The 24,268-nt window shown below is 35.7% G+C and overlaps 1 protein-coding gene across 48 annotated transcripts in view; it reads right to left on the reverse strand.

Moving 5' to 3' along the window:
* LOC105470906 (cAMP regulated phosphoprotein 21) overlaps window positions 1–24,268 on the reverse strand; it is a 156,754-nt gene that overhangs the window by 69,435 nt on the left and 63,051 nt on the right. For 12 of the 48 annotated variants that reach the window (XM_011723207.3, XM_011723213.3, XM_011723200.3 and 9 more), the window contains 5 exons: window positions 17,729–17,837; window positions 15,719–15,820; window positions 9,327–9,364; window positions 7,447–7,506; window positions 3,211–3,443 (listed from right to left, as the gene is read on the reverse strand). In XM_011723207.3, coding sequence (XP_011721509.1) covers window positions 3,211–3,443; window positions 7,447–7,506; window positions 9,327–9,364; window positions 15,719–15,820; window positions 17,729–17,837 — 542 coding nt within the window. The remainder of the gene's footprint in view (window positions 1–3,210; window positions 3,444–7,446; window positions 7,507–9,326; window positions 9,365–15,718; window positions 15,821–17,728; window positions 17,838–24,268) is intronic. The other 36 variants (XM_071090707.1, XM_011723219.2, XM_071090705.1 and 33 more) reach the window with 13 other exon arrangements.

Genomic DNA, 24,268 nt, shown 5'->3' on the forward strand with positions numbered 1-24,268 from the left:
CAGTTCTCTCTCTAAAGAGAAAGATCATAGTCTTGATCCCTGTTGCAATAATAATGAATAAATTCTCTTTTGCCTGCAATATCTTCTGCATTTTTTCTTTTACGAGGACCACAAATCATAAAAGTTTTATTTCTGAATTATATAATTCAAGAAAATATTTCCAGATTCAGGGGGTCAGTGTTCAGTAGAATAATCTAAAGCTTCCAAAATTACAAGAAGGAAGAGAATGTCCAGGATGTATTAATGTAGTAATAAAGATAAAGACAAAGAAAAGGAAGCGGTAGAAACACGGGGTGTCTTGCATTGGATCAAAAAATACTCCAGGATGTAGGCAAGGAATGTGACAATAGCAGGAATAGCCCTGCATCCAGAAAACAACAAGCCAGACCACCTAAAATCATTAAAACAAACAAAAAAAGAACATTTCATTTCTCTAGAGCAGTTGTTTTTGAAGTGTGGTTCCCAGGCAAGCAGCATCGGCATCAACTGGGAACTTGTTGGAAATGCAAATTCTCAGGCCCCATCCTAGACCTTCAGGCTCAGAAACTCTGTGGGTGAGTGTTGCAATCTGGGATTTAACCAATCTTTTGGGTGATTCTGATGGAGCTAAAGTTGAGAAACCCTGCTTTGAAGATCCAGATGGGGGAACAATAGTGACAGTATAGCTAGGCCAATGTGGTAAGCAACAGATGTCATACTCTTATATCTCAACCACATTGCTGTTAACAAAAAACAGCTGAGGTTGCCGTGCAGGTATCATTCAAGTGCTTTCGGTAAGGAGGATACAATCACATCATCTCCCTCCAGAAATGTATGCTGGGCATCTGGTGGACAGCCCAGGCCTCAAGAGAATGTGCTTGTACATTCATACTTCGGTAATATGCTTCCTTCCAAAATGTAGGAAAACGTGTTTCCAACATGGAAAAAGTCTCATTATTATCTATTTAAAGCTAGAATCTATGTTCTCAGAAGAGGAGAAGAGTAACTTAAATGTCACAACTCCAGACTTGGTTTCTAAAAGGTCATAAAAAAAGTTTGCAATTCCACTGTGAACAATTAGGTAGAAAACTGAAAACTGGTGCTCTTCTGAAGCTCCATGACAGCAAAACTGACAGCTTTGCTTCATAAATCCATCTTGGGAAATTGTAAGTTTGTTTTGACATCCTACCTTGATCTTCTTTAAGTTTTTATTCCCTTTCCATGCCTGCACTTTGACAAGTTTTCAAATGGAGACACTTAGATTAAAAGAACAAAAAATCTGAAGCACTTACAATCTCTAATCATTCTTCAAAGAACATGGCATTTTAACATTTTTGAAGTGTTTTAAATGTTTCCAAAGAGCTTTGCTTTGGAAGCGATTGGGGGTTGGTGCATGGAGAATGACTATTAATTTAAAAATTTTAAGAGCTCTCTTGGTGTGCTGGAATTTTTAAGTGCACCATTTAAAGTACTTGGTTTTCGCATCTTAAGGAAATTTAAAACTATTAAACCTATCTTAGTTTACAAGAGCTCAAGTGTACCACAGTGGATTTTCTTTACTTCGGTTGCTACAATAGTGGAATATGAGAGCAATTAATTAGAGTAAGAAATCAAGAACTCACCAATTAGTGAATAAAAATTGCAGAGAGGCAGTGTGAACCCATCTGAATCTTTCTGAGAATCAGGGTGTGTGTATTATGTAGTGACTGTAACTAAATGCTGTTATCTTTCTCCTTATATAGAAAAATGTGCGATAATTTTTAGGAGGAATTTGTCAACAACCTAATTATGTTAAACCATCAGCAAATGAACCCAGATTTTGCATGGAGGTGGGGAACCCCTAGGACCTAACATGAGTGTAAAGTTTAATTGGGAAAATATCCACAGTCCAGGGCAGCCCGTGTCTAAACTCTAACTGGGGTTCTCCATTCTTCATCCCACTCCTGCCTTGGCCTCCCCCTCACCTGTCACTTCAGGATCCTGAATGCTCCACCTGTACAATCTGTCACCCAGAGCATATGACGGAATCACAACTCTCAACCCCCCCACCCAAGAGAGTGTCAGGGTATTTGATTTTCTAGGACAGAACCAAAACAAAGCAAAAACAATTACATACTAAAATCACAAACTTCAGCTCATGGAGTGCCAGTGAACGGTCATTTGTCACCTTCCTGAGATTTTAGGAAGTATTTTAATTGTGAACATTCGAAAATAATTCAAAAACAATAGAGAATAATCTTTGGGAGACAGAAGAGCTAGAAATGGCAGACCATGAGGGCATTTTGCAGACTCATGTAAGCATCGTGGTGTATGCTTCCATCAGTTTAAAGTTGTTTCAAGTTAATGGCTCTCCTAGATCTCTCATTATCACTCACCTTCCAAAGACTGTTCATGCAAACTTGAACAACCTACTTCAGAATCACGTTATTTGCTTCGCTTGGAAAAAAAGATACAAGCACCTGGTAACTTGGAAATTCTAAACCTTTCTGACACTCACCTGTCTTATCTGCAAAGCAGGGGTGCAAATATTAAATGGCAATAACAAAAATGAATAAGGATAGAGTTTATTGGGAGCTTATAACTTGTCAGGCATTATTCAAGTTGCCTTGTGTATACTGACTCTTTTAGTCTTCATAATATTTCTACAATATAGGTACTATTATTATTTCTATTTATCAAGTGAAGAAAACAGAGGCACAGGATGGTTAAAAAAAACAGGCCCAGGATCGTACTAACAGCCTTCCAGTGCAAGAACAAAAGCTATTAATATTATAATTATTGTACAGTGTGTTTTTAAGGAATAATTAATATTATTAAATTTAAAAGCAATAGCAAACTTTTGCTAGGTAGTTACTGTAAAGCAAGTGCCACGGTAATCATTTTTATATAAATAATGCAATTTAAACTTAAGTTTACTGAATAAATTTAAATTAGGTAAGTAAACTTAAGTACTTAAATACACAAACACTAAGTCTACTGAGCTGGGTTTGAATAGCATTACATAACCTACATTTTATAGATTAGAAAACTGAAGCTTGGAGAGGTTAATAACTTGACCTAGGCACATAACTGGAAAGAGGCAGTAGCCTATTTAAATTGTACCTTCTTTCCAGCTATCCCTGTGATTAATATCATCATTATCAGTCAACTGAAAGTCAGAGGGAATGGTGACCATATGGCTTGTGTAGAATCCAAAAAATACCACAGGACATAAACACATTCAGTACTAACTACCTGCTTTGGACAGCTTCCCGGTACTCCTGGTACTGGAAGTGCTGTCACCCCTGGTCAGCACCGTGATGCCCCCAAAACTCGCCGTCTTGGTCATGGCGGGCTTTAGATTGCGGTTGGAACTGTCGGAGTCTGTGCTGCTCCAGGCCCTTTGGTGGTCAGACCACTTGAGTTCATTTTCTGAGCTGCTCTGTCGACTCCCGGATGTTCTCCCCGAGCCATCTCTGTTGCCCCTGGAGTATGACCACCAGAAAGATGCACAGGGACAGGATTACCTTACGTGAATGGTGTGGGTAGGCACACAGCAAGGCTTTCCTTGGAAGGTCATCCACACAAGACCCTTCCTACCAACCCTTTTCATTAAACCAGTTGCCTCCCAGTGTTACAAATACTTTGATGATGTATAGACATAACATCACACATAACACACAGGTTACTAACAGAAAAACCAAACCTAGAAATGTCACATGATCCCTCTGTCGGTGAAGGAGAAACAACTAGAAAGACATGGTATAAAATGTAATTGTTAATTTTTCTTGCAAGGAGAGTAGGGGGATAAGTTCTCCTGACTCAAATCAATAATTAATTAATGTTCAGAAGTAATTGTGATCTTCAATGATTCTAAAAGTAACTCCCACCAAAGGAGACTTTTTCTCTCTCTTTAGCACAAAATAATTGTCAATGGAAAAATGCACACAGATCCAGAGAAGCTGTTAATTCATATTCCAGCTTTATGAGATACACATCTGAAATCACCAAGGCTTTGACAGATAGTGTAGAAATCACGGAAATTACTCTATTAACCTATGGTAAGAATTTTGCCCAGAGTTTAACCTTCATGGTCAGAGGAAAGAACCCTTTAATTCTTTTCATGTAGAAAAACTTTTGAAAATAACAACAGTGTAAACACTATACACTGACACAAAACTTTCCAAGGGGAACAATGGAAATAACAAAAAAAGCTCCTCAGGTGAAAGAACACAATTGTTCAAACTTCAAATAGAAAAAGGAAGAGATCCAATAGTCAGAAATGAAGTTTGAAAACTTTAGAGTATCTCTCAGAAATATGCAAAGTTACATGTGCTTTATAGAGAAAATTGATGAAATTTGCACTTTCATTGGTTTCCAATCTGTCTAAAGCATAACTTTGTTAATAAATTCAAAGATTTCTTTGAAGATAAAAATAATGCATCAGTAAAATACCTTAAGATTTTAATGGATTATAAATAAGTAAAGGGAATATAAATCTCGATCAGTAAATATAACACCTAATTCATATTCGCAATGCGGCATATTTAAGCCTTGATTCAAATCTCTCAGATGTCATTGGTAGCTTCATTGAAAAATATTTTAAAGACAATAATGTGCTGTTGAGATGTTTGAAGTGCACACATGTGATTGAAATACTCACTGACAAAATTGTACAGACTACAAAGAAAAATTTAAGTGTTGCTTTAAATTTACTCACTCAACTTTTTCTTTTATTTCAGCCAAACATAAGAAGGTAAATGGATCCAAGAAATAAAAATGAAATAATTGATTTGTGACAGGAACTTTGTAAAGCAAAGGGAGGAAGAGGTACAGAATTTTCACAAAACAAAAAGCACTTTCGAGTGGAAGGTTAGATGAAAATATTCAGTGCCCTGCCATCTTCTATTAGTATTTTACAAACATTCTCTCTGTTCTCAGTACCACAGGGATGACTGGTTTTAGAAATAAGAACCACTTGATGAAAACCAAGTTGTAGGTATGAACGACCAGACCTTCACCAATGACCAGGTGGCTTTACCTCTTAAACTCCTTTGAAATTCAAGAAAGCCATGGGAGATAGAGCGGAGAAATGAATAGCCTTTTCAATGGCTTGGTGTTCCATTTCTGATTGTCTTCTCTTTAAATCTCCAAATTCAACTTCATTCTTCTCCCATAATCATGATTATGTCAAACTGTCTTTTACAAACTCTAGCAAAATCATTATTTAGCAACTGTGAATGCACCAGAAATGTGACAATAGTCTCATTTGCAGCTAATTTAAAATATTTATTATAGAAAAACACTGGCTTGATGATTTGGGAGTGGTGCTTAGCCTCAGAGTACAAGATGCGTGAGATGGAAGCTCTCCATATGAGGGTGATCTCTTGTTCTCATTACTAATTCTGCTTCAATTATCTCTTTAGCCATGAACTCTGCACTTCCATGGCAGGAATCCAGACTTCCTGTAAATACCTGTGTGATTGAGCCTTTTGGGTAAAGAAGGCAGTCACCACTATTTCTGGGTTCAATTTAGTGTGTTTTAGTCTATACCTTTCTCCCTTGTAGAGCTTTTTTTTAGAGCTATGAGAAGCTCCTTTAGACTTATGCCACATCGCCTGCTCAATAAGGCAACCTAAGATTTCTTTAACTTCTCTGCCTGTACCTCACTAGCTCAAATCACTGTCCTAAGCCATAATCTGTGCATTTAAAAATGAAAATTTAAGTTGCTGCTTTAGGGAGTTAGCATTAATGAGATTCAAAAATAATGTTTAATTCTAATTTATGATTCCTAGGTATTTATACATTAAAATATATTTTGTACGTCTCTATACTGCACTATCATCTTAACAGCGGTGAAGTGAGGTCCCGTATTGAATTCCAAATCTGTTTGGGTGTGGGATCATAGGCATTGTAGAAAACCACATGCACAGGTGTCTTCCCTTCTCTCCTAAGCCCAGTCTTGGTCCTCGCCTACTGGAATCCAGGAAGACGGTAGTAATGAGATATCTGGTCATTGGAGCTGGCCCTCTTGTAAGTAACTAGAACTTCATCCCAAGGTAGTTATAAAGCATATCTTTTAAGCTCTGCTTCTGTGCTGATTAACACAACTGAAAATATTTATTTTTCATGTCTAAATGTATCTTTTTTGCACAGGTTAAGGATGATGTATATCTTGCATTGCTTTTACAATTGTGTGAATGACTTTGTGCTAAGTTACCTTTCTGAGTTTCTGTGCTTGGTGATTTGGGTGAGTGATGAAATCCATATTTGGGATGGCTAACCTGAGTATATGGTAGATCTAGCTTGGGGACAGATTTGGGATTATGTAAAACTAATTGGCCTTTAGGGGACAAGAACCCATGTTTTATCTATATTGGCCTAAACAAACTAGGTCATAGTGTGTGAGCACAGGAGTAATGGTAAATTTTAGCTTTTCTCTGAGTTTTCAAAAGAAGTGCAAAGTTATTTTCTTAAATCTTCAAGTGTGAAAAAGAAAATTCATTGTCTAATGATACATAAGGAAGATTTCATAAACTTCATAGTTCAATCTGGAAAAGTGAGGGAAGTCCAAAAAGAAGCTTCTGTTTTTTGTTTCAATCAAAGTATAGGATAAATTAACTTTACTCATAATGAGTTCTAAAGTCCAGACTTATTGCAAAAACGCACTCTTTCAACATTCATCTACTTTTCTTAGTATTTTCTTTCAAGCGGGTAAGAGTTTTTGTTGTTGTTGTTCTTGTAATAATTCCTACAATGGAGGTAAATCCTAACATTCGTAAACACATTAACACATTAAATATATATAGTGGATACTGAGTATACTTATAGTACTGTGCACACTTTGCTCTACAATGGATGTCAATGTCAGATATACATTGAATAGAGCAGTGAGAAAATGGGTATGGTCCCTCTGCTTTCATAGAGCTTCTAGTCTAGTATAGAACTTAAAAAAAAATTATCATCCTTTCCCCTTAGCCCACAGAGATTTTAATTTAAGTAGGTCATTATAATTGGAAGGAACCTCATATCTTTCTTTAGAAATAAAATTCACCCTTGAAAACACACTGTTTGAAATATTATAACAGATAAAATTAAAAGTTAGTTACCCAAATAGGGCTATCATTGATTTATTTTCCGGTGTTGAGAATGTACGTACAGTTGCAATCTGTCAGGGAAAATTTAACTCAGAGTAATTTACTAAAGTTAATTTGGGAAAATTAAAACAGTGTGCTACCAAAGTTAGCCCCGGAAAAGCAGAAAACTAGAAGAACCCTAATGAATTGCAGACAAAGTGATAGATTGCCAGTCGCATATCTCATACTACCCAGTATGACTTCCATACTAGCTATGTAATAAGATTTACAAAGAAATAACTGGACTTTAAAAAATAAACAGATATCTTTTACACAAGTACACTAATATTGAACATTGATTCTACCACATAATCTGAAAAAAACACAGTTTAAGAAAGTAAACCATACCAACCGAAACAGCTGTCTTTTCTTATAGGTCTCATTGCATATGTTACTGTCTTCCAAGAGCCTACTGGAAATGAAAAACATGATTTTTATGATATAAAACCTAAGGGTACTAAATGCCTTGTGTTAAATGGATGTGTACTCTACTACAGCACAAATCAATCCCATACAAAGATTTCTTTACACGATATTGAATTTTGCCATAATAAATTAATGGCAGTTTGATAGGATTAAGATCTCTACCCTAGGATTAAGACATTGATGCTAGGCAAGGGGAAAGGAAGGAAAGAGGAAGTAGAGGGAATAGGAGAAAAGAGATTGATATAGATATAATAGAGATTTAATTACATATATTAGTAGTGTTTTTTAGAGTAATATATTAAAACTATTCTTTATATTTTGGGATAATGAAATACTGGCATTCCAGAGGTCGGTATCCAAGAAATGTATTTATTTTTGGAGGGAAGTCACTTAATTCGATTTTTGGTTTCCAGGACCATCAAGACCTGTTAACATATGCAATACATATATATGTGACCAATTATTGTAACGTTGAATATAATCCATTATAATATAAGGGATACTCAAATGTAAATGGGTAAGATTAGGGAGGAAGATAGTGAAAATCATTGGCTAGGAGACTAGAGGATAAGGTTTCCCATGAATCTGAATTGTAAATGCTCACTTAATCTTTTTGGCAAAGATAGAGTATTTTTGGAATCCTTTAGAATCACCTGCAAGATGTCAATGCTTATAGATGATTGGTTTTAATGTAAACAGGGAATATTTCTCTAAATATATATGGACTTTGAAGTTTTCTGTGAATCCCTTTTATGTGTTTCTCAATTTTATCTCCTCTTCTAAAAGAGATTATTCTATTAAGGGGTTTAGTCACCTTACTTGAAGATTTCCAACTGCAAATATGAATGATGGAATTTTTAAAGCCAATCATCTTTAATGCCCAGTTTAAATTTCTCTGAGTACTGGCATTTAATCAGTATCCATTTTAATCAATGGTATAGGAATACCCATTAAGCAAACCCCTGAAATAAAATTAACCACCACTTTATTTATAGACACCATATTTTCCAATCAAGTTGCCCATTTTGATGCCTCTTAAATGTGATTAGTGCAGTTAATGTGGATTCCTTAATTTGCCCTGAGTATCTGCAATTAAATCAATGGGGTATTTTAATATATATGTCAATTTAGAATGATTTTTGAAGCGTGTATATTAAGTTTGAAAAATTTTGCTCTTATCTCCAAGATTTTCTTTAAATGTTATAACCCATTTATTTTACAACTACCTCCCCCTACTAACTCCTATGCCAGGTACACTGCTAAATCTAGGCCAGTTTAGATAAGATTTTCAAGGTCAAGTCTTTTATGAAGATGAATAGATTGTTTAGAATAAAAAAACTGGAAAGAATATTATTCCAATCGTTACTTGTATAACTATATATCATTATAGGGCACAGGAAGTGGCCAACAATACCAAATATATGCATGCTTCCAGCGGACTGCTAAATAAGCCAATGAAACTGCAAGTTCCTGTGATGTCTCAATATTTATTATTCTTAATGCCTGGTGAAGGTAATAGGAAGTTTACCTTTGCAAGGACCGGAAATTGAGACTTTAAATGAGAAAAATTTTTACAATTCTGTTTGGAATTAACTGAGGGAAAATTTTTTCCACATTAGATAATTTTTAGATGTGTTAAATAACATAAACATGTGAATATATATGTGTGTACGCATAGATATATGTATTTGCTAATACATATATTCAAGCACACACTTATATATGGGATATATATTTATGAATATACAGGACACACATGACAGACGTTGTTCCTCTAAAGACAGGGAAAAGTAAATTTTATTTTACCTGTTTTCCACAAAAAGGCTTTCCTGGGAGCAAACTGACTGAAAAATAAAAAAAGGCATTGGATCAGACGTTCTGGATATGCTGAGGGATCCCAAATACTTGCCTGATTTTAAAACTAATTTGCCCCTCATAGGGGAAAAGAATTAAGAAAAATAGGTACAAAAGATAGAAATAAAAAAGGAAAAAGGTAGGTTAGGATTAGAAAAGTAAGCAATTCTCATGCCGCATAGGGTATTTTTCCTTCAGGGCATCTCCGGATTTTAGGTTTAGTCTGTTCGGCATGGAGGTCGGAAGAAGAGAAATGTGAATGAAACCGCTGGAGAAACGTGTGGCCGTCGGATTCTGAGCTAGTGGTTTCTTCTGGAGCTGCAGAGTTGCAGCCACCAACCAACAAAAGCCAAGGGAAAGGGTTCAAATCAAAGCAGAGCATGCAAACTCCATACGATCCACCTAAGAATGGGAGAGCCATAAAGCTACAATCCTGAAATTATTACCTGGTAATGATAAACTCTCACGAAATAAAGACATTGACTGCAAGACTCTCAAAATTGAAGAAATGCCATCAATTATTATTCTTAAGTAAGAGGGGAAGGCCAGAAGACAAGCTAATTTAAAAAAATCAAGCTCCATCTAATATTTTCCAGTTTTTCACATAGAAAATCAATGACTTTCTTCTTAGCTTCTATTCACCGAACATTCATTTCTCTTCTATCTTGTGTTTATGCACAATGTAGGGAGGATAAAATCCATTACTATTACATGCTGAGGAAAGGTGGATCAAATTAAATTTAAACAAATAGAAAAGAGAAGTCTAGACAAGATATGGTGGTGTGATCCTATAATAGGGTGACTGTATTTAGGAAGTAACACAAAACCATTTCCAAAGTACTTGAGTTTCTAAACATAAATAAATACACATCCTGCTATATATGTAGATTTTCCAAATGATGAATAAATGACCTGTTAAAGGGATAAACAGAAACTTAACAGGTCAATTTTAAGATAAAATAAAGCTAAAGAAGTAATAATAACCTTTCAATAACCAATTATTGACTTAAAAGTTTCTGCTAATGTAACCACTTCTGAGAGGCAAGCAGAATATTGGTTTCTATTTTCATTTTGCTAGAGAAATAATTTCCTTCCATTAAGTCAAAGGGCTAGATTTAGACATGGGGTTTCCTCAGTGTTATGAGCATTTCAGTGAAGGTGTCTCTAGAATAGTTTATGCTTTAACCTTTCTGCACTTAACATGCATCCTGAATTTCAAGTGTGCGAAAACCTCATTTAAGAAAAAGCAAAAAGAGACAATTAAAAGTAAAGCTTTTTGGAAAATACCTTTTTAAAAATCTTGACATTTATATATGAAAGGGAAACAAGGAAAAATGATGTGCCATTGGCATTCCTATGAAGGGCTCTTTACAGTACACTAAATGTCCTGACTTCTTTTATTTCCTTTAATTTGGTTTTACTATTGGCTGGAGTTAAGTAAGGTATGTAAAAGAAAGTGAGGTTAGCTCAGATATACATTATGAGTTTATACGTTGCCACTTTTCAGCTCTCATAATTGGAAACCAGTTGATTGTGTTTATAATGTTTTGTCTGGATATTGGAATTATTGAGACTCTATTTCTCTGAAGGAGTTAATTAAAGACATAGTGACCTCTTCAGACTCAATGTAATAGCACCAGGGGAAAAGTTAAGAACCCCAAACTCTGTATTAAAAAGGAAGATACAAGTAAGTCAAAGATACCTTGCCCATGCCAAAGTGGTGGCTCACACTTATAATCTCAGCACTTTGGGAGGCCAAGGCAGGCAGATCGCCTGAGCTCAGGAGTTCGAGACCAGCCTGGGCAACATGGCGAAACCCTGTCTTTACAAAAAATACAAAAATTAGCAGGGCATGGTGGTGCACACCTGTGGTTCCAGCTACTGGTAGACTGAGGTGAGAGAATCACTTGAGCCCAGGAGCTAGAGGTTGCAGTGAGCCGAAATCATGCCACTGTACTCCAAGCAACAGAGATCCTGTCTCAAAATTTTTTTTTAAAATAAAAAATACCTTTCCCAATAACATCTCGAGTATTTTTCTGATTTCTTTGGAAAGTTTCTTAAAAATTATCTCATTATCCCCTCAACTACATTTTCATAAATAAGATAGATATGGTTATGGGCTGTGATTCAGTAGCTGATGAAAATAAACTTTTTTTAAAGTAGTATTAATAACTTGCAAATTTTAATAGCAGAGAAAGATAAAATTGTCACAGTAATTAAGTGCAACATTCAAAGCTGTCACTTATATGCATTTTTGGATATAAAAGGCTTGCTTCTTTTTAAAAGAAGAAAAATGATTTTGCTTAATGGGTTATAGAGTTCTCTCCCACATCCCACCCTCAACTCTGGTGGCACCACATGCCCTTATCACCCATTCCCACTGAAGAGGAGTCCCAGCATATGCTAGGAGGACCACAGATGAACTCTTCACTGAATCCCTATTTATACACAAATATCCTTCAGAAATTAGCCTCCAGGCAAAACATACCTTCTCAAGTGTATTACTTTATCAATTTAACCTTTCCAAAGTCAGTTACATTGCATAGAATTAACCATAAAATAAGCCTAAATATAAAGTTTTGCCAAAGGAAAAAAGAACATTTCAAATATACTGACTACAAAAAAATACATTTATTATTTGGGTACTAAATTCTAAATTGTTGTTTTGACTTACAACTATTTAGTTCTCAAATAATGAAGAAATGTGTCTTATCTCAAGATGTCAAAATTCTCAAAGTGGATTTGAATTTGTTTCTGGAAAATCCCCAAAGCAACTCACATATTTTATGTGCCTGCATACAAAAGTACTCTCTCTCTCTCTCTGCCTCAGTCACTCTCTGTCACACACATACACACACACCATGCACACAAACACACGCCCCTTAGACACCAAGATATATTTGGACAATATTCAAGAATGTCTCTGATATTAGAATAAATTTGACTGTTGCTAAATTGTAAATACTAGGAAGTATTTCTGAACTCTCTACTTTTACTTCAAGTAGCAAAACAATACATTTAAGCAATATTTGAACCTGTTTGAATAACTCCACTACTTAAATAATAATTGCCAAGGAGAGCTGCTTTGTTAGCTCCGTTTTCAAATGATGAAGAAACTAAACTAAAGACCAGCTATGAAAAAGATTAGAGTTCTGTAATATAGTTTCCTTATGCTGGATTCTTTGCATTTGTTCTCTAATTGATTTAATATACTGTAATTATCATCTTATGAAAGAATGATCTTGTGCCTCAGCCATTTGGGCACTGGTAATGATCATTTGGGGATCTGGAAGTACTAGATGAAGGTCCCCTAAAGTGTGCTGGCTTTATGTTTGTGTCAATAGAGGATATAGTAATAGTCTCTTTAAACAGAGTCACCCCCAATGATCCCTGCCATTTGATATTCACAACCTTGTGTGGTACTTCCCACATTGTTCCAAGGTGGATCTGAGTGTCCAAGACAACATAGCTGGGGAGACATATCATTTCCAAGATTAGGTTATAAAAGACTGTGGCTTCCATCTTGGGCTCTCTCTCTCTTTCTCTCTTAAATCACTTTCCTTAGGGGAAGCTAGTTGCCATGTCATGAAGACACCAAACAGCCTATCGAAGCCTACATTGTAAGGAACTGAGATCTCCAGCCTATAGCCAGTGAAGAATTGAGGCCTTCCAATAATCATGTAAGAGAGTTTGAAAGCAGATAACCACTTGATCAATCCTTCAGGTGACTGCAGCCTCAGTTGACAGCTTAACTGCAACCTCATGTAAGACTTTGAGCTAGAATCACCCAGCTAAACCACTCCCAGACTCCTGACCCATAAAAACTGTGAGTGTTTTTTGTTTGTTTTCAGCTGCCAAATTTTGGAATTTTTTGTTATAAGACAATAAATAGCTAACACATAGAAAATACCAGTGGTATGAATACATATCTCTAGCAGAACTATACAGATAGAGAGAAAGACACTGGTTGTTTCTTGCCCTCTAAGAGAAAGGGTCTTAACCTTTTAAGGGTTATGGAAACTTGTAAGAATATGATATATAATAGGGACCATTTCTTTAAAAAATGCACACATGTTCATGAACATGATTTGCAAATGATGTCTGGGATTTCATTGAATCCTTCAAGTCCTTCTATAAGTATAGTCTGGGTATCTGATGCCAATTTAAACCCCTGCCCTACGATATCAAGTTAAAAGGCATGCTAGAAACAGGCTGGTCCTCCACTCAAATTAGTAAAGCCAGAAAAGCTGGCCACTAGAGAGGCTACCAAAGGGGCTCACACCTCCATTCCTACAGAGAGAAGAAGCCACAGCATTTTAAAGAAGGTTGCCAAATGATTTCATGGATTAAAAAAGCTATGGCAATAGCTTGACATTTAAGCTTTCTCACATTTACATGTGCTTTTATTTTTTAAAAACTGTTGATACAGCATGTGGGCACAGATGCTTCAAATAGCAACACTTGCCTAAAATGTTCAACCCAGATCCCCAGCTGTTAATCTCGTTAACAAGGTTGTAGGGAAATGCAATGTATAAAGAAAGTCATGCAGACCCTGTCTCCCTGTGACCTCTCTTTGGACCTGAGAGTTGGCAAATGAAATAAGCAGCACAGGCGTCATCTTCATCACAGACAGGCATCAGTGACAGACTTTCTGTCACCTAGCTGTCAAGTGTCTAGCAATGTGACACAACTTTAAAAAGAGCATAATATTGTTTGTGCATTTTAGGTGGGGTTTGTATTTTCTTTTCAACATAACTCATTCATAAATTACTTGACCTGCCAGGACCAGAGGGTGAGGGAAAATGTATGTGTGTGTGTGTGTGTGTGTGTGTGTGTGTGTTCGTGCGTGTGTGTGTGTTTGAGGAGAAAGAGCAGGAGAGAGAGAATAAGAATAAAAAATGAATTAGCTTTCAAAAAAAATTATCTCTATGAAGCTCTATGAAAGTTTTCAGACAGGCAAATGCTACTTCCCAGGCCACTGTAGGCATCCTTATCCTATTATGACTGGAATAGATCCTCTCATAACTTCATTCTTGTATCCACCAAACACAATTAAAGGCCCACCATATGTCAGGCTGTGTTTTGCATTATCTAAAATTCTGACCATAATGAAAGTCTAAGTAGCCTACCCATATGCAGAGTCTTCTAAAATTGCATCCAGACCTCCAACTATGGTAACTTCCATCTCCCTCACTCTCTCACTCTCCTAATTTCAGAGCTCTTAGCTGGATTATCCAATCATCAAAATTCTATTTCAGTGTGTTCAGGAAAGGTGGTGGGGGTTGTGGGGGGGCGGGATATAAACGTGAAAGAAGTGCAGTGGTGGAGGAGGTTGAATCTCCCCTGCACTTTCATATTAAAGGAACCAGCACCAGCTGGAAGATCAGAGAAACTGGCTTTGGCCTGAAACTTTTCAGGACAGCAGTCTTCCTCCAAGTCAAGCACTGAAGCCTACTTCTCTGGGCTGGCTTTGTGTGGCCTCCAGAAGCAGATCATAGCAGGAGATCAGATATTCCACCAGACTTAGCAAAGCTTGCAGTGTTGGCCACGGAGTCTTACAAAGGAGCTCACACTTCTACTTAGGCAGGGTGAAGAACCCACATCATTTGAGGAGGTTGCTAAATGATTGCATGAAATTAAAATGCTATGGCAGTTGCTTGCCCTTTTCCTTGCGTTTAAATCCAGCCTCTATTTTTTTTTTTTTTTTTTTTTACCTTTCAATGTTTAATTAATTGCATTTTATCTTGACCATAGCGGGTAAAGATAAAAAATTCCAACCTTTTTTGTTGTTGTTGGGATTTGTTTTATGATTATTCCCTTGACAAACTGATCACAGATCTGATTTGGAATTGAGGAGAAACAATCTAACTTTAGTGTAATGAAATGTCCGTATTTGCTAAGAACCCAGAAAACACTCATTGTATATGGATGTGTGTGTGAGATAAACAGATTCTTTCTTCTTTGTAATTCTTTCCCCTGTACAATGTTGTTATTAAAAAGAAAACAACCCTAGGTAGGTAATCTGTTGGCTAATGTGGAGGTGAAGGCATTTCTTCAAATCTGACAACCGCTCTCTGTACTTAAGGTCTGTATCACTGACCAAAATCATACCTCTCTATGTGTCCCCACCAGTCATATCCTAAGAACATGCCCAAACCCTTGGCTAGGTTTCTATCACTTCCCTGAACCAGATCCTTCTCCAGAATCACCTCTAGTTTTCTTCGGTTTGATTTGTTCTTTGGCTCCAGGCTTTTTATTCCTGCCACCTCGCTGTCTGGGGAATGAGGAAGCCTTACTGCTGATGGAAGGAGTGCACTAAAGAGGCAATTAAAACAACTACTCACATCGTGTGCAAATATTCTCTCCCTCACTCTCTGATATTCCTCTTCTCTCTCTTCAATTGATTTACTTCGTCTGTCATCTCTAAATGGATGCATTCTGTTTTGCTGAACAGAAAAAAGAAATCAGGAGGGTTATCCAAGTTGCGTTGTTAGAAATCTGCGGTTAAGCAACGGTCAGCTAAGAATAATAAATGTTCACTTAAACAAATGGAGCCTGAAAAGTCTCATTCTCTCTGTTCCCTGAGGAGGCTGTGTCGGGTGCATGTACCAAGTGTGTGCATGCCATGCAGTAGTGAGAGGTGTTTGCTGCTGCTGGTTGGTTCCTCGCTGGATGCAATAGCACAAGTGTTTCCCAAATGAGTTCACCTCACTGTGCCTCAGGTATTCAGCCAATTCACATACATGGTGGCTCGTCACTGATGGACTCTGTCTCTTTTGCTTACCTGTGTGGTTCTGACACCTCAGAAGGAGGCAGAATGCCGGTGAAAAAAGAGGAAGTGGCTAGTTCAAAGTGGCTGAGGGAAGAAATCATTTTGAAAGCTTGGGGACTGGAGAAAAAGCAAGTGAGCAAAGAAAGTAATGAAGAGAAAGGAAGATGTGGACACTATCACTTCACCTTCTATTTTGTGTTATTCATTCAGTGACTGATCCTACGAATTGCATTTAGCATAGAATGAATGACCCCAGGTTTACAGGCTAAAATTTAAAAACCTGTTTGTTGACAAGAGTCAATACCAAGAACTCTAAAGTAATGCTTCAAAGAACCCAGCATGAGGACTGTTCTTTATCCTATTTTCTGAACTACTTCCTGAATCTTAAGTCTCCTTCCATCTATTCTTTCCATTCCTCACAAACTGCTCTGCACTAACCACATCCATCCATCCATTCAACAGACACCCACTAAACATGACACAGGCACGTGTTTCATAGTCAACAGGAGCCATGGTGGAGCTTGGTGGTAGTGGGAGGAAACGAGATACAAATGATGAACAAGTTTTCAAAAAGTGCGTCAGAGATGCACATACTGGCTGAATGACTCACTGAGAGTGATTAAAATGGTAACTTGAGATGCACATTGTCTTACCTTTAAAAATTCTAAAGCAAAGTCATTTTCAAAAAAATCTATTTTGATTGTCAGAGACACAAAGTATAATTGTAATGGCATTTATATGACTTTCTATTGTTATTATCATTTAAAAATTTGTGGGATTTTTTTTTTTTTTTTTTTTTTTGCCATTTACTTAGCTTTCTTCTAGTCACCCTGGATCCCACAGCCCCCATCTAAAGAAGAGATTTAGTAAAGCCTCTTTACTCCTGTCCAGGTACCACAAATAAGGCTACTCTAGAACAACATAATGTTTTGTCACAAGCAAAATACACGAGGATAAAGTTCTGCTACACTTCATGCAAAACAAGCAGACAATTTACATGGACCATAAAACATGGGAAGGAGAGGGGATAAAAGACTAAAACATGAACTCAGTTCTTTTCTGTGAAGACTTATTTTAGGATAGTTGCAAAATCCACCTGTCCTCACCATAACAAGGTTTGTTCTTTACAGCTACACCGGTTGATCATCGGTCCGTATTGATAATCCAGCTCAATTTGTGCACAACTGAAGGACAAAGCTGTAGGGAGTGGAACGACTGCCATAGTTACACAGACATCTGGAAATGCGACTGACAAAGCTTTACTCCACAGCTCGGAGCCTGTGGCATCCCGACCCCCCCAGACATGCAGCAGAAACTGCGCCAAGCACCACCCATGCAGCCCAACACAGAGCCATTGCTAAAGCAACCAGGACATTTTTTTTTTTTTTTTTTTTTTTTTTTTGCTACCCATTGAATGCCAAAGGGGGAGGCAAGGAGGAGAAGAAGGTTGGAGATAGGACAGTGGTATCAGAGGCAGGGGAGGATCGGAGGGAAGGCAGGGACAACAGAGGGACGACAAGAACATCAGTCAGCCCACCTTCAAAAACAACAATGTCAGCCACTCTCAAACTTGAGAACCAACCTGATTGTCTTCTTTATCAATACTAGAGTTATCTCGCTTCAAGATAAACCGCTTCTGGGATTCTTCACCTTTTTCATCTTTTAAATGTTCACAAAACCTTTGCTCTGGTCTGCCAGCAAAGTAAAACATATCAATAAAAAAGTTTTTCCCCCTTGTTTAAAGTTATTTCTTAGTGTTGTTCTTCCCCCACAGTGTCATTTAACTTAAAAGTTCACAAGTGGTTTTGATATTAGAGTTGCTGGCAATATACAGGTAGGTAATGACATGTCACTTCACAGGTTGTTAGAATACTTTTTGTTGTTTTGAATTTGGGGTCTTGTTTGCTACATGCTGCTCATCATGGCTGAAATTGAGAAAAAAATTTAAAGGCCTTCCTGTATATATTGTACAGATGTTTTCTTTAGTTATTTTGACTTCTATTATTCCTGAATTCAAATAACTTCCTGACCATATTCTCAAACAAATATACATGTTTAGAACTTGACAGTAACACATTAATTCACCAATGTCTGGAAACCGACAGAATATCTTCTATCACACCTTCCCTTTTAAGAGTCTTTGGACCGTACAGCGAGAGAGGATCACTTAAAAACTATTGTCTGTCTCCTCCAATAACAAACGCTCTGGAATCTGACTCTAGTAGACTCTGACACCCTTGACCATGTCTTGTAAATCAGTTCAGTAATTGGAGAAACTGGAGGTATTTAGTTTAAACAACTTAATGGCTGATTAGCATGGGGAAAATGCTTCAAGTAGTTACACACTATTGATTAGTCAATTGATTTTTTTAGGTCCTCTTAATCATTTGGTATTATTAAAGGAAAGGGCTCCATTTCCTTGTTATTTTCCCATAGTTGTCATTGCAGACCACAGAACTCAGTGCATGATCTGGACTTGGGTTCATCCACAGAGGAAGTGCTAAAACATTTGCTTCTGATTTAGACAGTTAAAATTTATGACTCTCATTAAAGGGTCTCTGTCATATCTGATGTATTACTTCTGAAGCCTAGAAGGTTTTCTGTCCCTGCTGGGTTCATTATGCTTTGAGTCATTAGGAAGCCACTCACAGAGTCTGTTGTGTAATGTGAGTGACCAGTAATTAAGAGAAACTTATCATTTACTCCTAGCTCCAAAATAAGCAAATAGCACTTTGAAAATAAAGAAGTTTAAATGTATAATTCAAATCTTGATGAGAAGCATTCTTTCTTTCCTTAAATATGTGTACATAAATTGTAATAATATTGATGAGCAGACAATAGCAAAAAACTGGAATAGTATCCGTTAGAGTTTTGTAAACTGAGTATAATTTTTGGAACATGGTGTCAATATCTTATTCAATCCTTACAATAAAAGTTCGGTGCAGAAGCAAATATATTTTGCCTCTTTTAAAGACAAGGAAACCATCTCTCCATGCTTCTTTTGATTTCACGTTTATGCATTTGCCCAGTAAGCCACAGGCATCACACAGCCTGGTCACATCCTTCCAGAGACTCAGTTTTGTTCCTCTGTATTGTACACAGTGGGCTGAAGACCCTCAAACCCAAAAATAAAGAACCAAAATCCTCCAACAAATTATCCTAGTTTTCAATGTAAATGTTTTCCACCAAACTTAAAATGTAACCAAAAACCTGAAAGTGCTAATACGACATATTGAAATTACTATTCTAGAGAAGTAAACTTGTACTTTACAATGAAAAGGCCATTTACAGTAGATAAATTAAACATGTTTCAGTGTAGCATAGTCACAAGACACTTCAATTTCTTATTACACTGTAAAGATATTACAGTGTAGACTTGCAGGTCCCTGTAAACACTAGCAATTCTCTAGATTTTTTTAAAGCATTCCAACATTTTCAACCAATACACATATGTTGTTACACATTTTTTTTCCATAGCAAGTGAAATTAGGATGCTGACTTAAATACAGATGTTGATTGTATCAATACTATTTTGGTGTCTTCTAATATCCCTAAGCTCTGTAATCTGATAAACTCCAGCTAAGTGAAATGATTTACTAACTTCTAAATTTACAGAAATTTTGTTTGTATTTGTTTATAATAGTCTGTAATTGTCCATTTACAAATAAAATGATCTCAGAATGTGAACTTTCTGATTCATGAGCATAAAGTGAATTTGTTATAGATTGACTTATTGAGGTTGAAAAGCATTAAAGTGAGATTTCAGCATACTAACCAGAATTAGAATTTAAGTTTCATCTCAGTACAGACCTTGTCTTTTTTAAATACTTAAGTCTTAGTGCCTAGAACCATGCCTGGTACCTGAGAGGCATTTGGCTGAATAAATAAATTAACCAATGTATAAACAAATGAACATTTACCACAGCTATTCATAAATCACTATAATTCAGGGACAGACAAAAAAGTCACTTAATAAGATACAAAATTTTAAATCCTATAATTATACATCAGAAGAGAATTTGGTTAGTAGGAGTATACATTCAAATTTAGAACATTAGTAAGATCTTTAAAAATCAGATTTATGTTTCTATTTATATTGACCAAAATTAATCATGTTACAAAAACAAATGTTTTTGTTTGTTTTAAATCAGAGAGTGTCTCTTGGGAAGACATGGAAGTGAAAATGAAAATTTTGGCTTTCCTAGTTTGGGAACTTCTCAGTTTCAAGTGTCATTGTAACTTTAAAACAGCTATTTAAACATTATTTTAAAAATATCATTTCCATTTCTTTGTGGTAGTCATTTATTTGTTTCTTATATATTTAGAAAAAGTGCATCTACAACATAACTAAAAAGTAATCAAAAGGCTTATTCTAATTAATAATGTAAATATTATTTAGAGCAAAAATATTTCCCACTGACACAAATTATGCAAGATGCATCCTTAATAACTGCATTTCAAACACCTTAGGATTTTTTCAAATACTGGAATGTAATAGTTCAAATTATTAATCCTTTTATATTTTTCCAGAAATATTGAATGATCATAGAGTAACTATTAGAATTTTGCTTAAAAAATCAAGTGAATCTAATAAAATTTTTCTAGGTTGATTTGATAGAGAATTGTTTATGATTATAGCACTAAAGAGCAAATTTGCAGTTTAAACTCATGCAAACTGAGGCATATACCTAAAGTATTGCAAGTGATTAGACTAAAAATTACTGGTAATGTACCATTATATTATAGCTTTGAAAACTCAACTCCCTTTCACAGTTAATTTACCACCATAGCAATATTATTTCTAAGCAATAAAATGAATAGAACTAAAACAATGTATTGTAGACCTTCATTTAAAATGGTAATGGGTAACTTTTAATGTATTAATATGTGAATGTAATTAGATGAAAACATTCTCAAAACTGCAAAAGGTTGTGGTATTTATCAAATCAATGATGACTAGACTTTACTATATATTTTACAGCCCTGCATCATTCATGCCTAACTTCTTTTTCTGGTAGATTTTAGTACATATGGTATTATTTCTATCTTTCTCTATATTATCATCAAAAAAGCATGGAAAATAAATGTAATGCTCATTCTAGGTGAAAAATACTTTCTTCTTCTGAAGGTAAAATATGTTTTTCCACAATTTGTAGCACATAACTACTGTGAAACTCATTGTTCATGTGTAGTGAATAGCACTGGCATTTCTGGTCAATTTCTTGGCAACCCCACTGAAACCTTTGAAAAGTCAGAATTAATTATTCATTGTCCCTTAATTAGGCATAGTTCATGAATTGAGAAACAGTGTGGCTGAGTGACGATAATCAAACTCTTGTCTTCTAGTCATTCATTTCCAATTTTAGTTTTTTTCCCCTCGAAGCCTGAAATAGATGAGTACCTATTATTATTATTGTTTTTAATCTTTCTTATCTTGAAGTATTTTAATAATTTACCTTACTGCCAGGTTCTTAAGACTGGATTTATTACTTTTCTTCCAAATAGTTAACCTTAATCCTTCCCTTATTTTCCAAACATAAATGAAGAATTTAATTCTACTGAATATGTAGAGTCATAGAGAGAAGTCTTGAATTTCACCCTGAGTAACTGAAAGGTGGTTATCAGTATGCATGCATATCTCAACAAATAAAAGTTTCTATGTGCAACAGTATAAAATATGTTTATGGTGTAAGACACCTATCAAAAGCATTTTAATAATCAAACAAATTAGAGAAATCTAATGACACTGTTCCCTTAATATTTCAAACATTTTCAATTAAAATACGTACATTTTGGATGTATTTTATTGAAAATAGGAAAGTCTTATGCTCTTCTTTTTAAATAAGTGTATCTCACAATTTGCATTATCAGTTTGTCATTTCATACCACTTTGTTTTCTTTTAAATGAGACTACTATACCTTATAAACTTAATATGTGCAGTGCTAAGTAGCCAATGTTCTTTATTAGCATCTTTCAAACTCTTGTTCCAAATTTTGTAACACCCTTGGAAAATTCATTTTATTCTTCTCTGCTTCTATAGTGTACTGTATATATAAGCAGAGGCATGCAAACCAACTCTTTAACTCTCCTTTAACATAAGACTTTTCACGAACAACAACATTAAGCACAACATTTGAAAACAACATGCATTTGTAAGACATGTCTTACACTGGCACCTCTGCCCTGGCAAACAATTTGGCTATGTGGATTTGGAGACTTAAACATTTTTAAATATTTTGTTTTGACAAAGTGGTTCCATTTTAAATAATGAATCCAAAGAAAATAATAAATGAATGCAGAGTTCTATCATTCACAACAGCAAAATAGCGAAAATCTATAGTAGATTAGGTAAGCACTTTAAGGTATGTAATGTATGATATGTGACTCTATAAAATTATATCCAATAATATTGAGTAACACAGAAAAGCAATTAAAAATGTAGATATGATTTGATCATATTTATGTTGAAACTATAATATATAAGAATAATAATGCTAGGAGTAAGTATGTCTCATGGTGGGATAACAGGACATTTTACTTTAAACCTTTTATATACTTGTGATTATGAAAATAATAATTATTTTATAACAACAAAATGATGAAAATTATTAGCTTAAAAAGATAGAAAAACAATTCAAAAACTTAGTAGTGGTTTGTACCCAATTACTGGATAATAGATAATTAAAATATTCACATACTTTGGATATTTAGAAAATATTCTTTCATAGCACATATTATTACAATCACCTAAAATAGGCATTAGATATTTTGTTTTGTCAAACCAATTCTCAATTGTTCCACTGCACTGCTACTTTTAAAAATACCAGATTTTTTTTTTTTTTTTTTTTTTTTTTTTCTGAGACGGAGTCTCGCCCTGTCGCCCAGGCTGGAGTGCAGTGGCGCAATCTCGGCTCACTGCAAGCTCCGCCTCCCGGGTTCACGCCATTCTCCCGCCTCAGCCTCCTCAGTAGCTGGGACTACAGGGGCCTGCCACCGCGCCCGGCTAATTTTTTGTATTTTTAGTAGAGACGGGGTTTCACCGTGTTGACCAGGATGGTCTCGATCTTCCGACCTCGTGATCCTCCCATCTAGGCCTCCCAAAGTGCTGGGATTACAGGCGTGAGCCACAGCGCCCGGCCAAAAATACCAGATTTAATTACGCTTCCTGCTTCTAAGGCCTTCTAGAATATGTAAACCACTCCTACCCTGCCACTCACTCTTTTTATTGCTATGTCCTTTTTGATCTGTATATATAAAAACATCCATTTACTAATGATAATATAAGGATAATAACTAAATAACACTGTCCGCTCTGAAGATCTCTTTTTTCTTATCTATAGGAGAAGACTAAATAATGATATTATAGAAGAAGATTATAAGGATAAGAAAAAAAGGGGAAAACATGAAGTTTTAAAAAGGGAAAGTAATCACATGCAATTAAGACCTGGTATATTATATACTAGGTTTGTGAGCTTGATTATCCATATTGAGCAAGGTGTTGGCAACAGCACATAAGAGTCACACACATCAGATATACTTAGCTTAGCAAAACAGACTTATTTCTTCAAATTTACCTATACATTTAGAATTTCCACAAACGAAAAATTATGTCTACAATAGAAAAATTACTTTATAGAATGCCAATTCTTCTAAATGATATGTGGATGATCTTATATGAATTATCTATGAAATGCTGTGCACATATGTTTTAAAATATGAGGATAACATCAAATATATGCCTAGGTTCTTGAACTTATCAAACATTTCAAGTTTTACATGGGGATCATTTTACAGATTGTTAGGCCACTATGTAAAACTTGAAATGTTTTGGATTAGCCTAAAATTGATGATTCCACCAAATAGCAACCATTGATTGATTCATCATCAATCTCAATCATGATAAAGATTTAGGATTAGCCTAGGACAATTTTAGGCTCCTTAAATTTTCAAAAACTCTAGGGTACATGTACACAGCATGCAGGTTTGTTACATAGGTATACATGTGCCATGTTGGCTTGCTGCACCCATCAACTCATCATTTATATTAGGTATTTTTCCTAATGCTCTTCCTCCCCCAGCCCTCCACCCCTAGACATGTACCCTAGAACTTAAAATATAATA

The sequence above is a fragment of the Macaca nemestrina genome, chromosome 2 (genome assembly GCF_043159975.1).
Source record: "Macaca nemestrina isolate mMacNem1 chromosome 2, mMacNem.hap1, whole genome shotgun sequence".
Classification (NCBI taxonomy): Eukaryota; Metazoa; Chordata; class Mammalia; order Primates; family Cercopithecidae; genus Macaca; species Macaca nemestrina.